This window comes from Propithecus coquereli, unplaced genomic scaffold (genome assembly GCF_000956105.1).
Source record: "Propithecus coquereli isolate 6110/MARCELLA unplaced genomic scaffold, Pcoq_1.0 Scaffold125, whole genome shotgun sequence".
NCBI classification, from domain to species: Eukaryota; Metazoa; Chordata; class Mammalia; order Primates; family Indriidae; genus Propithecus; species Propithecus coquereli.
Window position 1 is genome coordinate 5,829,909 of NW_012136636.1, and position 22,464 is coordinate 5,852,372.

The 22,464-nt window shown below is 41.0% G+C and overlaps 1 protein-coding gene across 1 annotated transcript in view; it reads left to right on the forward strand.

Annotated features, from left to right (window-relative positions):
* Positions 1-22,464, forward strand: part of MYO16 (myosin XVI) — a 542,291-nt gene that overhangs the window by 465,446 nt on the left and 54,381 nt on the right. Inside the window, exons 30-31 of the mRNA XM_012637927.1 lie at positions 825-1,093; positions 12,421-13,557. Coding sequence (XP_012493381.1) covers positions 825-1,093; positions 12,421-13,557 — 1,406 coding nt within the window. The remainder of the gene's footprint in view (positions 1-824; positions 1,094-12,420; positions 13,558-22,464) is intronic.

The following is a 22,464-nucleotide window of genomic DNA, read 5'->3' on the forward strand; positions in this document are numbered from 1 at the left end:
ATCTTGCTAGTACATGATTACGTTGACATGTGAGGCCAGAAGGAATTTTTGTAAACCAGATAACTATTAATTTTATATGACTCCCAGAATAATATTTATTATTTTCTCTGCTGGAACTAAACAGCCACCCCAGTTTCTCAATTTGATTATGTATGTATTTGCCTGATATAAAATTAAGTGAAGAAGTATCTGTCTGTTTATTTATTGAATAGCAGCAGTTCACTTGGCACTGGGCAACCCTGTGGAGCAATGGAGGAAAAATAATAGTTCTGCACATAATTAAATAATTTCTTGTGGAATTTAAATGACGAGGGGGCAAGAAACACTGAAATATAAATATGTGATAGTTTTAAGTAGACTTGGTACTCCTTTTGCAAGGGGAAATGGTGATGAACTCCCAGCATTTGATGCATCAGTAACTCTGTATTAAGATGGATTTCCCAGAAATTATCATTCAGATTGAAATTCTGGTTTTTTGATTTGCTTAATAATCAGAGTGTGAAAAATTCATTCAGTGAATGCCTGATAGAAAATGTGAAGCCCCTTAAGTAGTGTTGCATTTGTGTGAGAATTTGAAAAACTAATCATGATGAATATCCAATGTGCTCGTGTGCTTTCATCATGGAGCAGAAGCCCAAGGATGGGGCAGCTTTCTCTGGATGTGGCGGTCACCAGAGTGCTGCACACACATCCTCCAGCCACAGCGGGAAAGGCTGCTTGCCAAAAAGCCATCATTATGTCTGCTTGAGCAGGTTCATTGTTATCTGAATAATGCATCTGGACCTCTCTGGTGTGGTGCTGTTTGTGTTTTGTTTCCCCCTAAGAACTGAAGACAAGGGTGGACCCAGGAATTTCCATTCCAGCTCCATCGTGGTCTCCACAGCAGTGGACAGCCTGGGCCAGGCGCGCGGTGGCCCGTCCATCTGGTCTCCTTCGCTGCACTCGGTGTTCAGCATGGATGACAGCAGCAGCCTCCCGTCACCACGGAAACAGCCTCCACCCAAGCCAAAGAGGGACCCCAACACCCGGCTGAGCGCCTCCTATGAGGCCGTGAGTGCCTGCCTCTCGGCAGCCAAGGAAGCAGCAAATGAAGGTGAGCCCAAGGGGAAGGAGAAAGCGTTAGGGTTCACTGAGGCTCTGACTTCTGGTCTTGGAGTGCCTCATAGCGGTAGTGTGGCCCTAATGTGTTTTAGTAGAAATAAATCCAATTGTTGGCTTGCCAGCGGCTCTTTAATCATTAAATACAAATCATATTCATTCAAATCTCTAAGCTTCTTAGGGAAAATCTACTTAAATATCATTTTCTTAACCTCCATATCCACCTCTGCATCGAATGAACAGCCTCGAACCAATTCAGAAAGTCAGTTGCTATTCCCTGTAAATTTTCACCAATTAGAAGGTTAAAAAAATTCATCAAGCTTTCCTGTTATCACACTCTAATTAAAAATTAAGCCTGCTTTATCATGTGGTAAGTGAAACAGTCCACACAGAGGAGAATCACTGCACAAGAAAATTGAGTTAGCAAAACTTTGGGGAGTAGATAACAAAAGTTTCTATGCAATGATGGTCTAGACATATGGATGCACAAAAGGGAAAAATCCCAGTTTATCTTAATCAAATCTCTCATAGATTAGTATATGCAACAATTATTGCTTAATTATTAATTTTTAGACTTGTGAGAAATAGAGGAAGTGCTTTTAGCAGAACATTCACAAGTGTAACAGATTGTATTGGTCACCTACAGATTGTTAGTCTCTCTTCTAGGCAATGTATGTCTTCCCTCATGGAGTTTCCATTCTAGTGGGGAAAGACAGATGGTAAACACAATAAAAAGGTAAAAGGGTTTTAGAAGTAGATTGTCACTACAGGGAGATATAAATAGGTCCAGGAGCAGTAGTGCAGGGTGAAGGAGGTGAAATTCTAAATGAAACAGCTGAGTAGATCTCACTAGAAAATATCTGAGCACAGGATGGAACACAGATCCTTCAGTATATCAATGAACCAAAAATACAAAAACACAGCAAAACAATAAGCTCAACTTTGGGAAAACATGACTGACATCAAGAAGTTGATGGAAGATCATGGGACAGAAGCTTCAAGTGATAAGTCCATCCTATCTTTCTTTTCAAATTTATTTTTAATTGACATAAAATTGTATGATTTCTATCATGTACAATAAGATGTTTTGAAGTATATATGGAATGATCAAATCTAGCTTATTAACAAATGCATTGCCTCACTCGGTTATCATTTTTGTGATGAGAGCACTTATCCACTCTCTTAAGCATTTTTCAAGGATACAATATGTTGTCACTAACTGCAGTCACTATGCTGTACAATCTTCAAAATGCTTTCATTAGTGGCTTTAAGAAAGAAAAGATCTTCAGGAGAATTTTTACTAAAAACAAGTTACTGTCTTAATGTATGAGGCATGTTACAATAATCTTAGATAAAGATGTAGGAGAATTCATGAGACTTTGGGGGGAGAGTCCAAGTGTATGCTCTTAGAGTCCTAGTGATAAGAACAACATAGAAAGCTGGAAATGAGATCATCCATGGGAAAGTCTTCAAGGTAGATATCAACGTGGACGTAGATTTAAGTTAGAACAGGACCTCCAAAGGGCCAAACCTTTGGACCAAAGAAAGATGTTCTCCCAGCGTACCATACATACCAGAAAAAGCTGATGCTAAACAAATCGTCAGTGCCTCCCTGAGAAAGTGGAATGAGTCACATTTCCACTGTTATTACTTTCAGAGCCCAATTGTGGATTTATGATGCAGATCTCAAAAAGGTGTGATGGGAATAGGAAGAAAGGTTTTTTGGGCAGCTTTCATGAGGAATACAGTGTCCAAAATGCTAAGACCTATGAGAAAGGGAGGATGGGAAATAAAGACTCCAGATAGTCTCAGACATTGAGAAAAAGTAATATAAAATAAGACTGAAAATCACAGTATATACAAAATTTGCACAGATTTCAACACTGCAAACAGATTCTATAATTTTGGATAAGTAGGCCTTAGAATAACTTGTAAAGTCTAGAAAAAGCTTATCATTTGTGTGGACATTAAAAGACCACTGCCAGCCAGGTGTGGTGGCTCACACCTGTCTGTAATCCTAGCACACTGGAAGGCTGAGGCAGGAGGATTGCTTAAGCCCAGGAGTGTGAGGTTGCAGTGAGCTATGATGACACCACCGCGCTCTAGTCCTGGCAACAAAGTGAGACCTTGTCTCAAAAAAATAAAAAATAAATAAAAGACCACTTCATTGGAGTTGAAGTTTTGGAGTAATCAGGTACCAATTAGTCACACAGTTATAAAAGGAGATAAAATAGTGAAGAAGAGCTTGAGCTCAGAATGGATCTTGAGCTCTCTCACGGGGCAACAATAACAAAAAAAGTCAATTAAAAAAAAGTTACTCAGGAACCATAGGAGATGAAAAATATATATACATATATGAAAGCAAAACAAAAAAAATTAATAAAGAGGAAGCAAGATCACAGGTGTAAAACTCTTTAAATTCCTTACGACTATTTAAAAGACATCATATGATATCATTAGACCTGCAAGATTTTTAGGTAAAATTTAGTTCCTTGGAACTTAATTTTGGCTCGCATGTGACTATAAGGTACTTAGAGAGGTTTCCTCTGATGAGTCCCACCCCACTGAGCACATCTTTTGGAAGCTTGTAGAAGTGTATAAATCATTTCCTGTTTATAATTTACACTATTTCTTCTTTCTCACAACGTATAATTCCTCAATCTCATTACTTTACAGCCACTACAACAAAAAGAAAATCTTTGATCTCCTGCAGCTAAGAGATGTAATCTACATTATGGGATATGCTCTAAATACTGCATATTTTTAAGAATAAGATAATGAAACTGCTTGATCTGCGTGAGCATGTGGCTGGTTAGTTTTTATAGCATTAGAGAGTCAGAGAGGGCCAACAGAGAGGCTTTGTCACTCAGTCTGCTATTGGTCTGGATTTCTAACCCACGATTGCCAAGGTAGCTACAACCCTGTGTGATAAACCGGCTGTCTGCAGGGGCTCTGGTCCCTTTATGCCACTGTGTCAGGAGCTGAGTAGGATGACAATGAAAGTGATCACAGCATCTTAGACATCTCCCTCAGGCCTACACACATATAGTACAATCTAAGTCTTTGTTGTTCATTACAGTAGCCACTAGCCACAAGTGGCCATTTAAATTTTAAAATAATCAAAATTATTAAATAAATGCAATTAAAAATTCAGTTCCTTAGTCATTAGTCACATTCCAAGGACTCAGTACTCAATAGCTGCAGGTGTAGAATTTTCCATTAACACAGAAAGTTGTGTTAGACAGCTCTGATTCTAAATGCTTCATGTTTTTACTGAGTGACAATATTGAATTTTTTGCACCTAGTAACATATCACAAAAATATCCTCCTTTCTGTCAAAAGATAGGAAGGACATTTGATCACTGTTGAAAATGCTTTGGGAACCTTGGTTTCCCCAGAGCAGGGACTACAACGGATGTCAGTGTATTATCGGTGCCATTCCTTCTGGCGTGTTAGAAAATCAATTTCAAGTTCTTTTCCTTTACAAATAAAGCTGCTAATCAATTCAGAAGGTGACAGAGTGAAAGGAGATCTGATTGTCTGATTGGAGAATGAGGGCCAAGGACTACAGAATAACCAATAATGAGGTCACATTAAAGTTGCCTTGGTGTTTAGTCTTGTTCTTGTTAGCACATGCCTTTTCCTAGAGGTCCTCACCCAATAAAAATGGTCGTAGTAAGAAAAGGCAGTGTAAAGGGCTCATTTTTTTTCACTACATTTGTGCTTGAAAAGCATGAAACAATTTTACAGGCCAATAAATTTTAACGCTTCTTTGAAAACTATTAACAAGCTATAGACGACTGTTTAAAAGCACTACGGTTAAAAAGTCTGCGGTTGCTCTTTGCAAATGGTGGCCCAGAAAGGAAGACAAGGTCTCACTTCACTCTCTCTTTGCCAGGATCTCCCAGCCAGGATGCCCTTTTGGAGAGTTCATTCCCTATTCACAAGGTGCAGCCTTTCTCCCAAACACGGTTACAATTCTCACAGAATTGTCTCCTGACTTGAAGTTAAGTATAAGCCTGCATTTCATGCGTGCGACCTTGAAGAAGTGGTGCAATCTTTCCAAGCCCATGAGTATCAAGGGGCAGCAACAGCCAAATGCACAGCAAGGGCTATTTGCAGGAAGTAAAGAAGGTGAGGTTTGTAAACCCTAGTGCCTGGGACAAAGCAAGTGCTCAGCAAAGCTACATAGCTAGTTATATATGCCTGTGGTTTAGGAAACCTTTGAAGATCAGTTTCCTCATCTGTGAAATGGGTACAAATCCTCACATGTGGTATTTTTGGGGATTAAATAATGAGGTAGGTGGTGCAGTACCTGGCTCAGAGAAACATCTGCTCCGGGTGAAATTGCAAAAGCAAGTTTTCTGGGGTCGCGCTAGTCTCCACCACTGGCCATTCTGTGCTGACACTTCCACACTCACCCCTCCTTCAGACCCAGCAGTCTGTGACCTTGGAAATCATACCTTAACGAACTCATAATTTAAAAAATTTGCTGTACGACTCTATTCTCCACAAAACACAGTTTGTATGTGTAGATAGAATAATGGTTCAGCTCTGTGACTTAATTTGGAAAAAGCTTCATTTCTTTTTTTTTTCTTTTTGTTACTGTCTTGTTTGTATCTTTATTCTAGAACAGCACTTGTCACATAGTAAGCACTCAATAAATTCTTATTGAATGAATAAAAAAGTTACAGAAATATATTTCTCTGTGCTCCTTTCATTCAAACAGAATTTGCTTCTTATCAGTGAATCAAAGGAGCACAATTTGGCAAGGTTCAAAATGTATCCTTGAGATGTGTCAGACTTGGTTTGTCAGCATATTTTTAACAGAAGCTCTCATACGATATTTTTTTCTATTACCTGAAAATTGATAGAAATTAGGTCTTCCATGAATGCTCTTCTGAGAAATGTGTTTCTGGAAATAACAGGAGAACATGATTGCATGGTTCACCACCTATGACGCAGTTGTTCATTCAGCAAATACTAATTAAGTGTATTCCATGAGTCTGGCTTCTCCCTGAGAACCTGGCAGAACAGTGGGGGAGATAAATGGGCAAACAAATCATGAGATAAGCAGAGTGATAGCAATGAGGGCAGGATGTGGTGGACACAGAGCGAAGGGGGACCTAACTCTCTGTGGGAGCTGCAAAAGGCTCAGGACAGACATAGAAGCAGCACTGCGCTTGTGGAGCGCAGTTGGATGAGTAAAGCTACGTAGTGTTATTGCCTTGACTGCTCCTCCCACCAGAAAAAAAAAAAAAAGTTATAGCAAGATTGCAATATATGACAGCTCAGGAGAAGCCCTTCCTGTCCAATTTGTAGCTGGTTGTAAATCCATCCTGCAGTCACTCGTGTATGCACCTGGCTGAGCAGTCAGCTCGCACGCATTTAATTAAGCATCTTTTATGTCCTAGGTCCTGGCTCAGTGCTAAGTTTGCTCTGAAATGAGCAAAATCAAACTAGAAATGGTGGCAAATGAAGGACAGTTACATACATAGATACTAATTTTTTTTGATAAGCAAATTTCTCATTCCTCTTTTTTCTAATAGATTAAATATGCAGGTATTTTGTTCTCAGTGAAAACGGGGCCAAATAAATTGTATCCTAGCACAGATGGTGACTTAAAAGTCACTGACATGCCTTAGGAAAAATTCTAAAGGAAAATGTCTTGTGCAGAAAATGTTTATCTCCTGACAGAACTTAAATGTGGCACGTGTGCCTATATCAATCCATGGTAGCTCAGATTAAGAGTCAAGTTTATGATGTAATGAAATGACTTCAAAATTAGAGTCTAGGCCGGGCGCGGTGGCTCACGCCTGTAATCCTAACACTCTGGGAGGCCGAGGCGGGCGGATCGTTCTGAGCTCAGGAGTTCGAGACCAGCCTGAGCAAGAGCGAGACCCCATCTCTACCAAAAAATGGAAGAAATTAATTGGACAGCTAAAAATATATGTAGAAAAAATTAGCCCGGCATGGTGGCACGTGCCTGTGGTCCCAGCTACTCGGGAGGCTGAGACAGTAGGATTGCTTGAGCCCAGGAGTGTGAGGTTGCTGTGAGCTAGGCTGACGCCACGGCACTCGCCCCAGGCAAGAGAGTGAGACTCTGTCTCAAAAAAAAAAAAAAAAAATAGAGTCTAACCCTTAAGTTACTGTCTTAACACCAGAATTTGCCCTAAAGGTGTTCTGTGAACATGAAATGTCTTCCTGACTCCATATCATTGACATTATCAAGCAGTTGCAAATGTTTTATGCAAATATATTAGCACTAAAAAAAGAAAAAAAGAAAGAAAACTCTTAGTATAAGTTCATGTTTAATAGCCCTTTAATCCATATTTGCAAATGAACTTTTAGTATGTGCACACATGCACACACCCAGAAATAGCCACAAACGGAATTAGAATTTAATTAGCTAACTGTGGTTTCCTAATATTAGTTTATAAAGAGTGAAGATTTCCAGCTGTGGCCCCTAGGGATTCTGATTTAACTGATAGGGAGTGGGACAGGAAACTCTGCTGTCTGCATAATCCGTAAGGCACCTCAGTGATCCAATACTGCTGCATCCCTGCAAAATAGCAGACCACACTGTAAGGAACCTTGTTCTAGCTCCCGCGATTAATTTATAGTTGTGTAGTAGTAATACTGTTGATGATGACCACAGTTGACACTTAGTGAGTGTTTCTTATGTGCAGACATTAGGCTAAGTATCTTCCATCTTCAGGACCACCCTACCAAGTAGGACTGCCATCACGTCCCCTACAGAGAGGAGGCTTGGGTCACAGAGCAGTGGTATGCCTTGTCCAGCGTCATACAGCCAAGCTTTGAAGCCAGGCAGACTCTCGATCCAGTCTCCTGACAGCCTCCTCACAAGCCATGCTACTTTTATTTATCATAGTTTAATACAAAAAGGCTTTTCTCTACATCTGAAGCAAACTTTGAGGGAATATTGTATCAGTTATCTATTGTTCCTTAACAACCCACCCAGAACACACTGATTTAAATAAAGTGATGATTATTTTACTATATCTCTGAGGCTCTGCCTGTCAACTGAGATCATTAGGGTGGTTCTCACTCGAGGTCCTTTGTGAAGCTGCAGGGAGGTGGCTGGAATCCTCTGAAAGTCGGTCACTGCCATGTCTGGTGCCTCAGCTGTCTGAGGACTGGGGTTCCTTGAGAATCTCCATCTCTGTGTGGTCTCGGGCAGCATGGCAGCCTCAGGGCATTGGACTTCCTACGTGGAGAATCAATGCACCAAAAACGTGTGTTCTTGCGGAGACAAAGCAGGGGGACACGGCACCACCTTGTAGGAGCCAGCCTTGGAGGCCCTGCAGCCTCACTTCTGCCACGCCCTCTCTGTCAGCACAGTCCCCAGGGCCCATCCATATCTAGGGAAGAAAAATAGATTCTACCTCTTCATAGGACTGGAAATACTGTTGTGGCCAAGATTTTGGAAAATACAATCCACCTCAGTCCACCCTCTGAACAAAACTATTTCCATCCCTCTCACATAAAAAATACATTCGCCCCCTCCCCGGGTCTCCCCATTGTCTCCTTCTGTCAGGCGCAAGAGGCAGATCTCAGGGTCAAATCAGATCCAGCTGTGCAGGCTCCCCAGGTAAGGTTCCTGGGAGGGACATCACCTCAAATGTATTTTCTTCCATCTGAAGACTTGCCACCAAAAAGACAACACACCTACCTATTCCCCCCACACAGCCAGCACACACTTGGAGGGACGGGTATTGGATGATTGTTATACATGCTCATGCTCAAAAAAATGAAGTCAGTTGGCACAGCAGTCACTGGTGTGTAGCAGTTCTGAGCAACAGCGGGACACATGTTGTTAGTGCCTTAATGAGGATTTGGTCCTAGTGCCTGGAAATAACGTTCCAAGGCTGGGAGGTCTATGCTCTGTAATCTTGGCTTCACCCTTCAAATAATAATTCTTAATCCATAAGAAGTGATTCAAGTTCGGGGCTGGTAATTTTCTCAGCTTGCTTCCTGCTCATATATACATTTTTTCTAGAGATAGGGTCTCACTCTGTTGTCCAGGCTGGAGTGCAGTTGCTAGTCACAGGCGTGATCATAGCACACTGCAACCTTGAGCTCCTAGCCTCAAGTGATCCTCCTGCTCAGCCTCTCAGGTAGCTGGAACTACAGGCATATGCCACCATACACAGCCAAAATGTTAAGAGACCAAAGTCTCTTTATTTTGTATTGCCTCTGCTCCTTTCAGTGTAAACTGATACAATTCCTTTAAAAGCTTTGTGAGTTTCTTGTGAATCAATTTATAATCCACTCTATTAGTCAAAAGCCTCATCCACAGATTTCTCTTTTGGGGCTCTTTGCAATATTTCTGTGGGGCAATGCCATTGATATTCTTAGAAGACCTGTGGTTTCGCTTCTTCTAAAAGACCTTCGAAGCACCTCCTTGAATCTTTCTGAGTTCTTAATAAAGGGTCTCAGTGGCATTTGCTTGGCTTCATCTTTAAATCATGTTTTCCTGAAAATGCCTTGAATTTTATCTCTGTTTAGAAGTCATTTCTTAATGTTAGAATCATTTGCCATCTCAAGAGCCTGGCAATGAGAACTGTTTTATTTTCAAACCCAGGAATTCCTCGCTCTATTATAGTTAATAGTTCTTTTTTCACATTATCTCTTTTTTCTCATGCTTTATACTGGGAAGCTAGAAGCATCCAGGAGGCAACTTTAACACTGCCTGAAAATCTCCTTGGCTAGATCACCCAGTTCATTTCCTGTTATCTTTATTCCACATTGGTGCATAATAGATAGTATTGCTAACTGTCTACTATGACCAGAAAGTATTAATATCACATTTCCTCTGGCTTCCAGCATCTTCCTCACTTTCCTTTAAACCTCACCAGGACCCTTCTCCAGGGCCTCCAAGCTTCTGCTAACAGTCTCTTCAAGGTTCCTCCAACTTCTCAAAGCAACTTTCACATTTTTAGTGCTTTTTTTCATAGCAGCAGTCCATTTCCAGGTACCGATATTTGTATGAGTTGTCTATTGTTATGTAACAGACCTCTCCAAAATTCAATAGCTTAGGATCCCAGTGAAAATTTTATTATTATCTCTCATGGTTCTAGTGTTTGGCTGAGCTCAGTTAAGCTGTTCTCACATAGGCTGTCTCCCAGCTGTAGTCAGACAGTGGCTGGGGCTGGCTAGAATCATCGGAAGACACAGTTAATTACATTTCTGGTGTCTGGGATGGGAAAACCCGGACAGCTGGGGCCAGAGCAGATGGGGTCCTCTGGCATCTCCCTCACCTCCATGTGGCCTCTCCACATGTTCCCAACAACACGGCTGCTTCAGGGCATACAGACTTCTTACACGGAATCGAGGCTACCAAGACATGTGTCCCAAGACAGTGGAAGCCAGACAGAAGCTGTATTGCCAATGGCCCAGCCTCAGAAGGCAGGCAACATCATCTTCTAATCATTTTATTCACTGGGGTAGCCACAGAGACACTCCCGTGTTTAAGATTCTGGAAGAACATGTGGGATTGAAAATATTATTGAAGACAGCTTTGGAAAATACAATCTGTCACAAATCCTTTAAATTATTCATATCTTCAGAGCAACTCTATAATACTAATATTAAAATGGGGTCATTCATTCACTTTCTAGGAGAAGCTTAAGAGTTGCTATGTTTTAACACATTGAAAGTCATTGGAATGTTAGAGAATTGGACATTTTGGGTATTTTCTGTTCTTAAAAGTTGGCTGCTTTGGGGAGCCCTGTATAATACTGACTTACAAAGATGTCCATTGAGTTAGAAAATTAACTTTGTTCTTTTCCATTTACATTTGGATAATTCCCATTGTTTTCCTGGTTATAGTGTGCCAACAGCTGAGCTAAGCGCTTTCCATGCAATATCTATTTTATTCCTTTGAGATAATTACTAATATCACTATTTTATGTACAATAACACTAAGGCTTAGAGAGGGTTGCCCAAGAACTTTTTAAAAATTATGATTTGCATCACTACCACTCCCAACACAAACACACACACGATTCTATGCCCCTCACGCTGGTCTGTTTTTTCTCATCTTCATAGCCTGTGTTATGTGCCAACACACTATAGAATTCACTCATTTGTTGTATTTCCTTTTTTTGTTGTCTGCTCCCACTAGAGTATAGGAAGGCAGAGAGCTTTTTCTCCTTATTCAGTATTTATCTCCATAAATACTGTGTTTAATGCATATGACTGAATGATTGAATGAATAAAAGGTCATGCTGAGATTTGATCCTAAATCTATCTGATTCCAAAGTCTTTAACGGTTATATTTTATTGTCTACCCAAAACTGGATACAGAGACTGCTGTCATATTGTGCAGTCACAGTGAGAGAGAAATATAGCTGCCTAAAACAACCGGGAACTCAACGGAATTAGATGTGCTTATAATCAAGAATTCCTACAAATTAGTAAAATAATTCAAGATTTTTGAGTTTTGATATTTCAGTGAAACTTTATGCTTTCTAAAACTGACATCTGTTAGAGAAATTTATTAAAACATTATTATAATTTATAGTAAATTTTAGAATTTCTTTATTCGACTTAACTTTTAATAAATGTTTCAGACTCATATTTAAGTGGTTTTGTTCTGCCTCTTCCAAAATTAGCTCTTCTGATAATATTAGGCCTATTCATTTTTTTCTGAATATTGCCTCTTTTTTCAACTTGAGAAATTTCCACTTAAGCAATTTTTTCAATTAATAAGTTCGTACTGAAATGTTAGACCCTTGATTTCCCTTTTACATATGTGTCTCTGTTACGGATTCAGATATACTGATCGATGGTAAAACCTTTCCTTGGCAACACTGTAACAAAGTTCTTTTTTTTTTTAATCTCGTCATCCATGTTAAGTGTTTTGTTGGGTTTTGTTTTGCCCCTTTATATCATTTAAATAATCGAGCTTACTCATTTTCTACAGGAAGCTTCTGCATGCCGCCTGCTAGCTATAAGTTGCTTGCTCTCCCGGGTTTCTGTCTTCCATCTCTAAATAACAAGCCCCAGTTCCACCAATCCTTCCTTCGCACATGTATCGGGTCCTAGGGATCCAAGCGTAGGCATGTCCCCCGTCTGGTCTCCGTAGCGGGCTGGCGGTCCGCGTTCCACTTGACATCTTCCTCCTGGGGGAGTTGGGGGGAGTCGTCCTCCAGCTCTACGATGAGATGCCACCTCTCTCCTCGGTGGTCCCGGGAGGGTCAGGTTTGGCGGGGCCCGGCCGGAGAGGGGTGCTTGCCTGGGCGCCCCCCGCAGCCTGAGGGTCCCCCTCACGCCCCACGTTCCTCTCTCCCCTTGCAGCTCTGACCCGGCCCAGGCCGCACAGCGATGACTACAGCACCATGAAGAAGATTCCTCCTCGAAAGCCCAAGCGCAGCCCGGACACCAAGCTTAGCGGCTCCTATGAGGAAATCCCGGGCCCCGCGGCTGTGCAGGGGGCCTCCCTGGCCGTCGGCACTGCCCGGCGCGCCCCGCACCCTGCCACACAGCAGGCGGACGACGACGAGGGCGAGCCGGTGTACATCGAGATGGTGGGCCACGCGGGGCGGCCCGGCGGCCCCGAGCCCGACAGCCCCGACCAGGGCGAGGCGGTGTACGAGGAGATGAAGTTCTTCCCGCCCGAGGACTGCGGCGGCCGGGGCACCGTCTGCTGCGCGTCCGCGTCGCCGCCCCTGTGGCCCGAGAGGCGGAGACCCGCGCCCTTCGAGGACGTGGCGCCAAGCGGCCCGGCCGCTGGGCTCCCCGGGGACGCGTGCGACATCCCGGCGCCCTTCCCCAACCTGCTGCCGCACCGGCCACCGCTGCTGGTGTTCCCCCCGACGCCCGCCACCTGCTCCCCGGCCTCAGACGAGTCGCCTCTGACACCCCTGGAGGTGAAGAAGTTGCCGGTCCTGGAGACCAACCTCAAATACCCTGTTCAGCCCGAGGGCTCGAGCCCCTTGTCTCCGCAGTACTCCAAAAACCCAGAGGGGGACAGTGGCAGGCCCGCGTCCCCCGGCTTGAGGACATTTAATGTGCCCAGCAGAATCTCCCCACCGCCCACGCCCACGCCCACTCCTCCGCCTCCTCCTCCTCCTCCTCCCCCTCCTCCTGGGCCACCTCCTGCTTCCTACCTGCTGTCCACGCATTTCGCGTTCCCGCCAGAGACGGTTGTGGTTCATACAGGAAAAGCAATGGCAAATTCAGATTTGTCTAAAATCCATCAAAAGCCAAACTCTGCCCCAGTGGGTGGTCCATGCAGCACCTTCTCCAAGATCCCTTACTCCCCGGTGAAGGCCGCCAGGAAGGCGAGCTCCAACTCCTCCTCCCCGGCGCCCTACAGCCCTCCCAACTCCAGGCCTCTCACCAGCCCCCTCGACGAGCTAACCAGCCTCTTCAATTCTGGAAGGAGCGTACTTCGGAAATCTGCAGCGGGAAGAAAAATTAGGGAAGCTGAAGGTAAGTGGAGTAAAAATGTATCTCCCTTTTGCGTGTATGCATGTGCATGTACATATTTGTATACATGAAGTCAAATATATATATATATGATAATTTAAAAGTTTGAGATGATTGCAGTGGTCATTCAGAACAGATACCAACTTTTAAAAATGTTATGCAGCCAGTGTGGCCAAGGAGGTGGGAATTAATATTTCCATGTTGCAGAATAAGACATTAAAGGCTCATGATATAGAAATGCTTAGTGCTAAAATTGGATTTAATAAATTATAACTTGATAAATATTATACATAGCAAGGCTAAATTTAATCTACTGATTTTTTCCTAATAGTACTTCCTGATCACATGAAAATGGTACTTTTTGTGACATTATATTGCTGATTTCCATTTGATTTACAGCTCCCCATTAACCTTCCAGTATTCTATTTGCCATCCCTCTCACTCTATCTGGTGGCATCTGGGGTGATTACCTACTCAGTTAGTACCTTACGCTTGATACCACTCACCTGTACATGGTTTTGAATGAATTGTTCTTCTGTGCATATGCTACCCAAGGAACTTTCTAACTCAGTTCTTTTATATCTGTGTTTTCTCATGGAGCAACTCAGCCCATGGCATGGTTTGTGAGTGGCAGTCCACTCAAGTGAGCTTAGGGGTATGCTGTTGCAGCCAGAGGATGTTGCCTGCATTAAAAAGTATTTATTTTATGTTCCTATAAAAGCAGACTGTAGCTATGGAAAAAAAAAAAACAACTGATTAAGACCTTTTTGCTAATCTCTTTTAATTAGCTAACCACATGACACTTCATCCAGATAAGGTTGACTTTGTGCCGAACATACTGCTTTTGCATAGATTTTCTTAATAATCACAAAAAAGTAGTCATTTTCCAAAAAATGTTAAGGCTTTTATACAAAACCAAAATATGTTTCTAATGTGTCTATATTTTGGGGAAGAGATACATTAATGTAAAGATTCTTCTTGTTAAGGAGAATTATAACCAGTCCCTTAATGCCATGGCACCATTAGATCCCCTACTTCCTACCAAGGTAGACTGCAACTGTTAACATCCTTACTTTGTAGGCAGGAAACTTCAGGGTGGAGAGGTTAAATATCTTCCTTAGGGTCAAGTGGTAGGATTGGAAATAAGATTTTGATCTATGGTATAGTAACATTTACACATGCATTAACCTGCTCCTTCTCCAGCAGAAAATATATAAACATGTTAGCTTTCATTATTTGACTAAGAAACTTACTTCAGATACAACAACTAGAGAATCTAGAAAGCAATCTGAACAAAAGAAAAGTAGGTCAAGGCTATGAATCCTCAGCAAATGAATGAATAACCTACTCCCTATTTATTCTTCAGACAAATAAGCTAATTGTTTGTTTAGCTAACAATTTCTTCTTAGTTATAGGCCATTAATAAATGAAATTGTACTTGTAAATAGCAGAATGTTTGAATTTGACAATTTGTGTTTCAGTCTAAGAAACAGAATGGATAAGAGAAAATCATTAAATGAACAAATTAATATTTGCTTTTTGAACCTAAAGTTTATTAAAACCTCATAAACCTCATTTTACTATAGATTGGAATTGGGTGAATTCTTCTAGGCTCTATTCAAGGAAATAAAGTTAATGAATTTCTAGACAGTCCTCATCATTTGGAAATCTCAAAGTCTGGGACTCAGAGGATAGTGAGAATTGCGCTGAGGCTGCCAGGCATGGTGTGCAAATTTGCTAATTATATTTCGCTATGGTTCCATTAACCAGTATTTGGGAACACATATCAAAATCTTAAGTGCAATATTGTTAGTTCAAGTCCAAAATTATAAGACATGTATTTTTTTACTGTGGACTTTTACAAAATACTTTTTTGTTTGAAAAGATTTGATTGAGCCACTTATGACCTTCTCATAAATACATGAATTGGCAAGTTCTGCCACCAGCACACAGTAGCTAAAATAAGAGAAAACTTAGCAATATGGGACGAGGTCATCCCCACACACCAGATTATGGGAGTTCCAAATACACAGTTGAGAATTGTGTAATACTTTATGGTCTGTGATGAAGGAAAAAAGTTGACAAGTTTGCATGGTATGTTCTCATGGGATAGTACAGGTCATTCTTTCAGAATGTAAGAGGTTAAAGATAAGATATGGAAAGAAAAACATTCAGTGCTGGTGCTAAGCACTGGAGCTGCTTACATGATTACTAAGGCTTACACAATGTGATCCTGAGGTCAGTAATCCATTTTCTTCTGAATGAAATGAATGGCTGTAATTCATGATTTACTCTAGTCTTGGGATTTCTTTCCTTTAAAGTTTTAAATCTTCTACTTTACCCTCTTTATATTTAAAGACATTTTTATTTTCACCTGAAATAGCTTTCTTACCAAATAATACAGTGTATGGCTAATTTACCCTCAAAGAACCTAAATTGATTACAGTTCATTTTTTGTACAATTTTGATAGGGGGAAATTGGTCTGCAAATTTTGCAGAAGGGTTCCAAGTGTTCCCCTTGCCTCTTTGGAACAGTGACCTTGAGGAGATTAAATTGCCTATTAATTTCCTGCTGTAGGTGTTTCCAGTTAAAATACAATGTACTATAATGCACAGTGAGTTGTGTATAGAAATCGAGGTCTTTTGTGTGTAATTCTACTCCATTACTACCCTCAAAACAATTTGCTTTCTGTGGATTCTTAAATATGCAATTTGAGGAATACAAAAATCACTCAAATTCTCAGAGTCAAGGACACACATACAGAAAATATATGATTGTGCAGAAAGCTATGACTGCAATCTGAGAAGAACAGTATTGGCAGCAAGGAGTTTTGTTTACTGTGTTCTAGGCATGGTCTGAATAACCTACTTAATTCTCACAAGACTACTAGGTATCTGCTACTCTTATCCCCATTTTACAGGTGGGAAAACTGAGGCACAGAGAGATTGATCAACTTGCTCAAAGTTGCTCTGCTCATGAGAGAAATAACATAACTTTAATACACTAGTTCCTTCTCTTAACTACCTATGCAATGCTGCCTCGGATAGCAGAGGGAAAACAGCTGGAGGACAAGGGTTTAAAAAATTAATACTTGCTTACTGAGAAGCAAAAAGTAAGAATCAGAGTTCGGATGGAGAGAACTGTCCCATAAACTCAAGAATGCCAAACACGTACTTTATAGATTGTTAGTATGTATACAGTTCTGTAATACAGTATCCAGGCCGCTTGGCCCTTAAAATTAAGATCGACTAAATGTTTGTTTATGCCTTTCTAGATATAAAGATCCCATTAATTCACAAAAAATTTCATCTGATATTATAATAAGACTAATATTATTATGTTAATTATTTCTAGTTGCTTGATTAAAAAAACATGAGCTCTAATTTTAATGGTGAATGGGGCGAGTCATTGGCTTGTTCCGGCCACTAGGGCGCTCCATCGCTCTGAACGGCATCTCAGTGTCTGGTTGAGTCTATCCAGCATAACATGAAATAACATGAGCATGCTATTCTCCACTCACTGAAAAAGATCAAGATGATAGGGTATTGACAAAGATGTGGTACATCTCAGAAATCTGGGGAAGAATGCGGAAGAGAGCCGGGCTGAATTAAGGAAAAATCTGAGTCATATGATACTTTTTTAAAAATTTGGTTTCATTACTCTTCTGATACTAACCTTAGCTTATAAATTATTAATAGGTACTTAAAAATAATGTCAGCAAAAAATTATAATGTACACTATTTCTTTACATATATTGGGTATTTATTGAATAGCTTTTTTGTTGTAAAATTACCTAAAAAAGAGCATTTTGACATATAAATCTATTTGTTAGTTCTAGCCCTTGTGGCATTTTTACTTAATAAGAACAACTTAAGCCAAATGGAAATTACTGTTCATTTAAACTATTTTTTCGATTACATAAACATCCTGAACAAGAATATTTTGAGTTTGGAAGTCAAGAGTGTTATGTAAACAAATTTTTACAATAAATAAAAGATATTTTTATTCCATAGGATCATTTGTTTAAAAAAGAATTTTTTTTGTGTGAAATTTGCTTTGTGGAAGTTTTCAAACATACACAAAAGTAGAGAAAGTAGGTTAATGAACTCTCTTTGAGGCCAATCCTATTTCCTCTCTCCTCCTGTCCGGTTCCCTCCTCTAGCACTGGATTATTGTGAAGTGCATCCCAATGTCAAATGATTTCATTAATACATATTTATAAATGTTTTATCTAGATTTTCTTTATGGGGAAAAAAGATTTATTCTTGTCAGTCAGATTAGTACAGACTAGTCAATCCATTTATTTCAGTCTTCGCCAACATGAGACTGCTATTCTTGACAAGAGACCTGACTCTAGAAACCATGGCATCATTTTTCATGATAGAAACAGGAATATTCTCAAGGGGTTAGCGTTCCACCAAAACAACGTCACCTCCTAGTTCTTCCATTGTGGCTTCAGTGACAGCCCTTGGCATGAACACCTGGTGCAGGCAACCTTTTCTACCATAAAAAAATAAAAAGTGAATTTCTAGATATTATATCCAAATAGAACTAACTATGAATGATCAAAGATCACAAAGACATACAATAGCGTCTTAAGTCAATATTTTATGAGGTTTAGATGCTTCCAGGCCAAATTAAGTGCAGTTCCATACACATTGTTTGGGAATAAGAAGCAGAATGCTTTAGAATGACTGAAATACCACAGAATTACTAACAGAAATTAGTGGTGCCCAAGGACAGTGTGTGTGAGTGGCCATCCTCTGCTCCTAATGTTTGAAACAGAAGTTTCAACATTATCGTCATTTAATCTCTGACACATTCGAATGAGATTGCAGCATGAGAAATGAGTCTGCCTTATGCAAATCCGGACATCCCATGATGGGATGCTGAGCTGAACATCCCACAGGCTTCTTGCCCATATGCAGATCTCATAGTACTTTACCCTGTCCAAAACAGTTAATCTTTTTTACTCCCCTAGTGATTTCTCTCCACGGTGATTTATTTTTGTGTTTGGGGAGGTTGGTGGTGGCAGTGAGAGGGCCTGAGGGCTCATGAAAATGTTAAAAATAATGGACAGAGCAAGCACATAGTTTACTGATGTGTGATTCTCCTTGCTGGTCTGTTGCTGTTTGCATTCTTGTCTAACACAAACGTCTACCTCCTGTAACAGCAAGGCCATTCCTCTGCATTCTGGAACCATTTTCAATCAACACCAAATTTTCCTCATTTTCTAAATGAGTAGGTAGGTCCTTTGGGGAAACCAGATTAACATCCCCAGCGAAGGAATTTCTCCATTTATCACTAAGTGGACATTAAACAAGGAGGAGCTATGTGAGGTGTCTTCCTTTGCTATGCCAATAAACCCAAGCTTTAGCATGAGGAAAATATGTCTATCTGGAGAAAAGGATTTTTTTTTTACTAGTTTCTTGACCTCTCTGCAGGCATCAGGAATTTCTGAGCCTGGCACTTGCAGCTATACATTTCATTGTTTTAAATTCTCCAGATGTCTAGCAGAAATAATGCTTTGCTCATCCACACTTCAAAATGAGCTTTGAATTTTAATAAATTGATCAGTAACCAAACTTACCCATGTTGTGAGCACAAAGCTCTTTGTCCTCTACATTAATTGGGAAGATTTTTTTTAATATATAAGTATAATACTTGTTGTGATGTTTGTAACATTTTTCTCACAACTTTCACTTTCTCTCTATAAATACATACAGGGAAATTGTGCAACCAGGGACCTGTAAACCAGACTTGCATTAACTTGCAGAGCTGACTCCTAGTCATCCTATAAGTATTTACTTAATGTAAGCACAGGGCTTGCTACTGAGAAGCCAGAAAATTAATAAATAATTCAAGCATTGCCCCTGCTTTCTCACAGACCATATAGGAGGTAGAAGGTACACCCCATTGCAGGTGAAAGAAATCCCAGCAGAAGAAGAGAAGTTTTAACAGGGGGTCATAAACCACTCATGGCTCCACAGTAGAGCCCCTGTGGCCCATGAACCCCAATGGTATGCATGCAACTGGTTTGGAAAGAGGCTTCGTAAACATCATCAGATTTTCAGAAAATGTCCATCACTTGGGGAAAGTAAGGCCAGTGCAGCAGATGTGCACACTTGCTGTGCTCTGTAGCCAGGAAAAGGAGTCAGCGAATGCCTGAGAGAGGCCAGGAAGGCCTTGCTTGAGGGCTGACAGGAGGGCAGGAAGAGTGATAGAAGGGGGTGATGGGTGCATGGAGCTCTCCAGGTGCAGAAGTTGGGGGCTCAGGCATTGCAGGCACCCAGACGAATGCACGGTGAGACATGCAAGTTCAAGGTACATAGTCCTTTTAGAATACTGCCATGAATTTTGAGGAAGAAAGAGAAGGAGAACACTACTTGCCTTGCTTGGAGTTAAGCAGGATAGGCTTTCTACCCAGAAGCTCCTTATTAGCTTCCTGACAAGGCCCTGAATGATCCCCATTGTTTCTCTTCTGTAGGGGGAATGCAGCGTTACCTCTTAGGCTCTCCTACAAAGAATGCTAAGAGCCCAGGGAGGAGGAATTCGAACAAAAAAGATAGCAACTATTCTTGATATGCATGCAACTAATGGGGAATGCTGAGATGTACAGTGTGATGTGTTAATGGTATTCTGCTCATAATATTAATGGCTAATATTTGTAAGTGGCTGTCTCCTGTGGGCCAAGCACCCTGATGTCTCTTCTCTCCCCCTGGGTTCTCCCCTGTGAGGCGAAGGAAGCAGATGTTACCATCCCTATTTACTAATGAGCAATCTGAGACTTTGAGGGATTAAGTGCTTTTCCCATAATCACAAAAATTAATCCGTTCAAGTCAGGAATCAAACACATCTCCTTTGTCCCAAACCTTGGATTCTTTCTATTATGCTATTCTTAGTCTCTGAAAATGATTAAAATAATGATACAAAGTCTGTGTCTGAGGAAGTAGTTTCTTTCTGAAGTTAAACACAGACTCACTACCAGGAAAACATGTGGGACACAGGCAGGTGAAACCTTTTTGCCCCATTGTCAATGTTTCTGGGAGACGTCAGTGTTTAAACTGAGAGAACCTTCTTCCTGTAACTCTCTGCCTATTCTACCCTCTCTCACCTTCTCTAGAAAATCCTGCCTACTCACCTGCCCATGAAGTGTCTTCTGTAGGATCCCGGACCACAGCACAAACAGTTGGACTGGGATTATTCCTAGCATTCAAAAATCTATTGTTTCCTTGTTCTCTATGTCCTGTTTCTTGGCCTCCTTAAGGTTTTGTTTGGGACTGAGTTCCTAATTACTGAAAACAAACTCAAGAAAATTGTATTTATTTGCAAATGTTGAAGCATCTGCTTTTAGGAAGCACTTGACTCCTGCTAGAGCTGTGGACTTCAGTCTCCTCGGTGGGATGTCAGATGCCTGCTCAGGTCCCGCCAGGAATTGAATGGGTAGTGGCTGGGACCGTGCTAACAATTGTACAGATGATCAGCACCGTGATCATTGATTTCAGCACCGTGAATGGAGTGGGAGAAAGACAGACACTCAAAAAAGCCTCCATCATCTGTCTCCCCAGCTACTTTCTTACAAAAGGCAGAAATTCATGCTTTTCTAAATTATGTGAACATAGGAATATAGAGATGTTGAAAATGATAAAGTTAGAAACATGACTGAAAAAAAGACCTAGTGTCAGGCCTACCTCTACTCATAGCCCCTTGGTAGATATTTGTTGGGAGAATATGGAACCCGTTGGTCTCACGACTGTGGTATTCCCATTAGGTCACACCACTTATTCTTCTTTGAAACCCAGGAGCAAAACCAAGCAGAGGTTATGACAATTAAATATTTAGATCAATCTGATCAAAAAGTCACCCTTTGAATTACATGAATTGTCTTGGGAAATTAGCTGAACATATTAGCTGTAAATCTACAGCAGCTAGTGTGTCAGTCAGACCAGAGATGTGTATGGAGCATAAATAGTTCATCAGTTTTTGGATGAGCCTAGTGCAGCTAAGCAGCCCTTGCAACTGGGATGCTCTATAATGCACCGTCAGCGGGGGAAGAATCTATTGTACCTGAAATTCTGAAAATAAGGCAGTCTTTTCAGAAGTGGATTATCTTTCATAACCAGTAAATATTTTTCATGCTATCAACCCATTAAAGCAGGCAGCTATTGTGTATTGTGTGTCTCTACACTGGATTGCAAATTAAACTCCCACTGGGGGCTCAAAAGAGAAATGCAGTGCTTTATCCTCTAAGCCACTCAGCAGCTCTCCTTAAGCAAGTTAATAAAGACCTTCCTGACTATCTGCATCTCATTATTGCCACATAATACAATATCCTGGGGTTTTCTGCCTTTTGTGAAGAAATGTTCAGAACCAACATGGTGCATGGAATGTTTCCTAAAGTGGGGCTGGGCAGGTGCCATTGCTCGCTGTCTCTCCTGAAGAGTATTGGGAGAGAAAAACCTATTTCTTAATTACCTACTAGTGTTTAGGCTCTTTATGCCTGACTTGAATCGTTTTTATGATTACTCTCCAGATTAGCCTAGACAATTTCACACCATCGAGAGAGACTGTATGCTATATCATTTCACCTAGTGCTTTATTCCATGTGTCAACACAGTCAGCTACTGTCTACTCGGCAGAGCTTCTCAGGCCTCTACTGACTCCACCCTGGTTTGTCCCTGAAATCTTCAGTTTTCATACTTAGATCCTATACATTGGCAATCACTGGTCAGTTGCAATTTAATAATACATGTTAATTATAATAAGACAATAAACACTATGATTCACTTTTCTCCCCACACAAATGACTAGGTTCTAAACTATGCAGAGCCCAAACAAGGTCAGACATGAGCTAGATCCCTGGCTTACACTGATTTACGATGGAACACTAACTGTACCGGGACACTTGA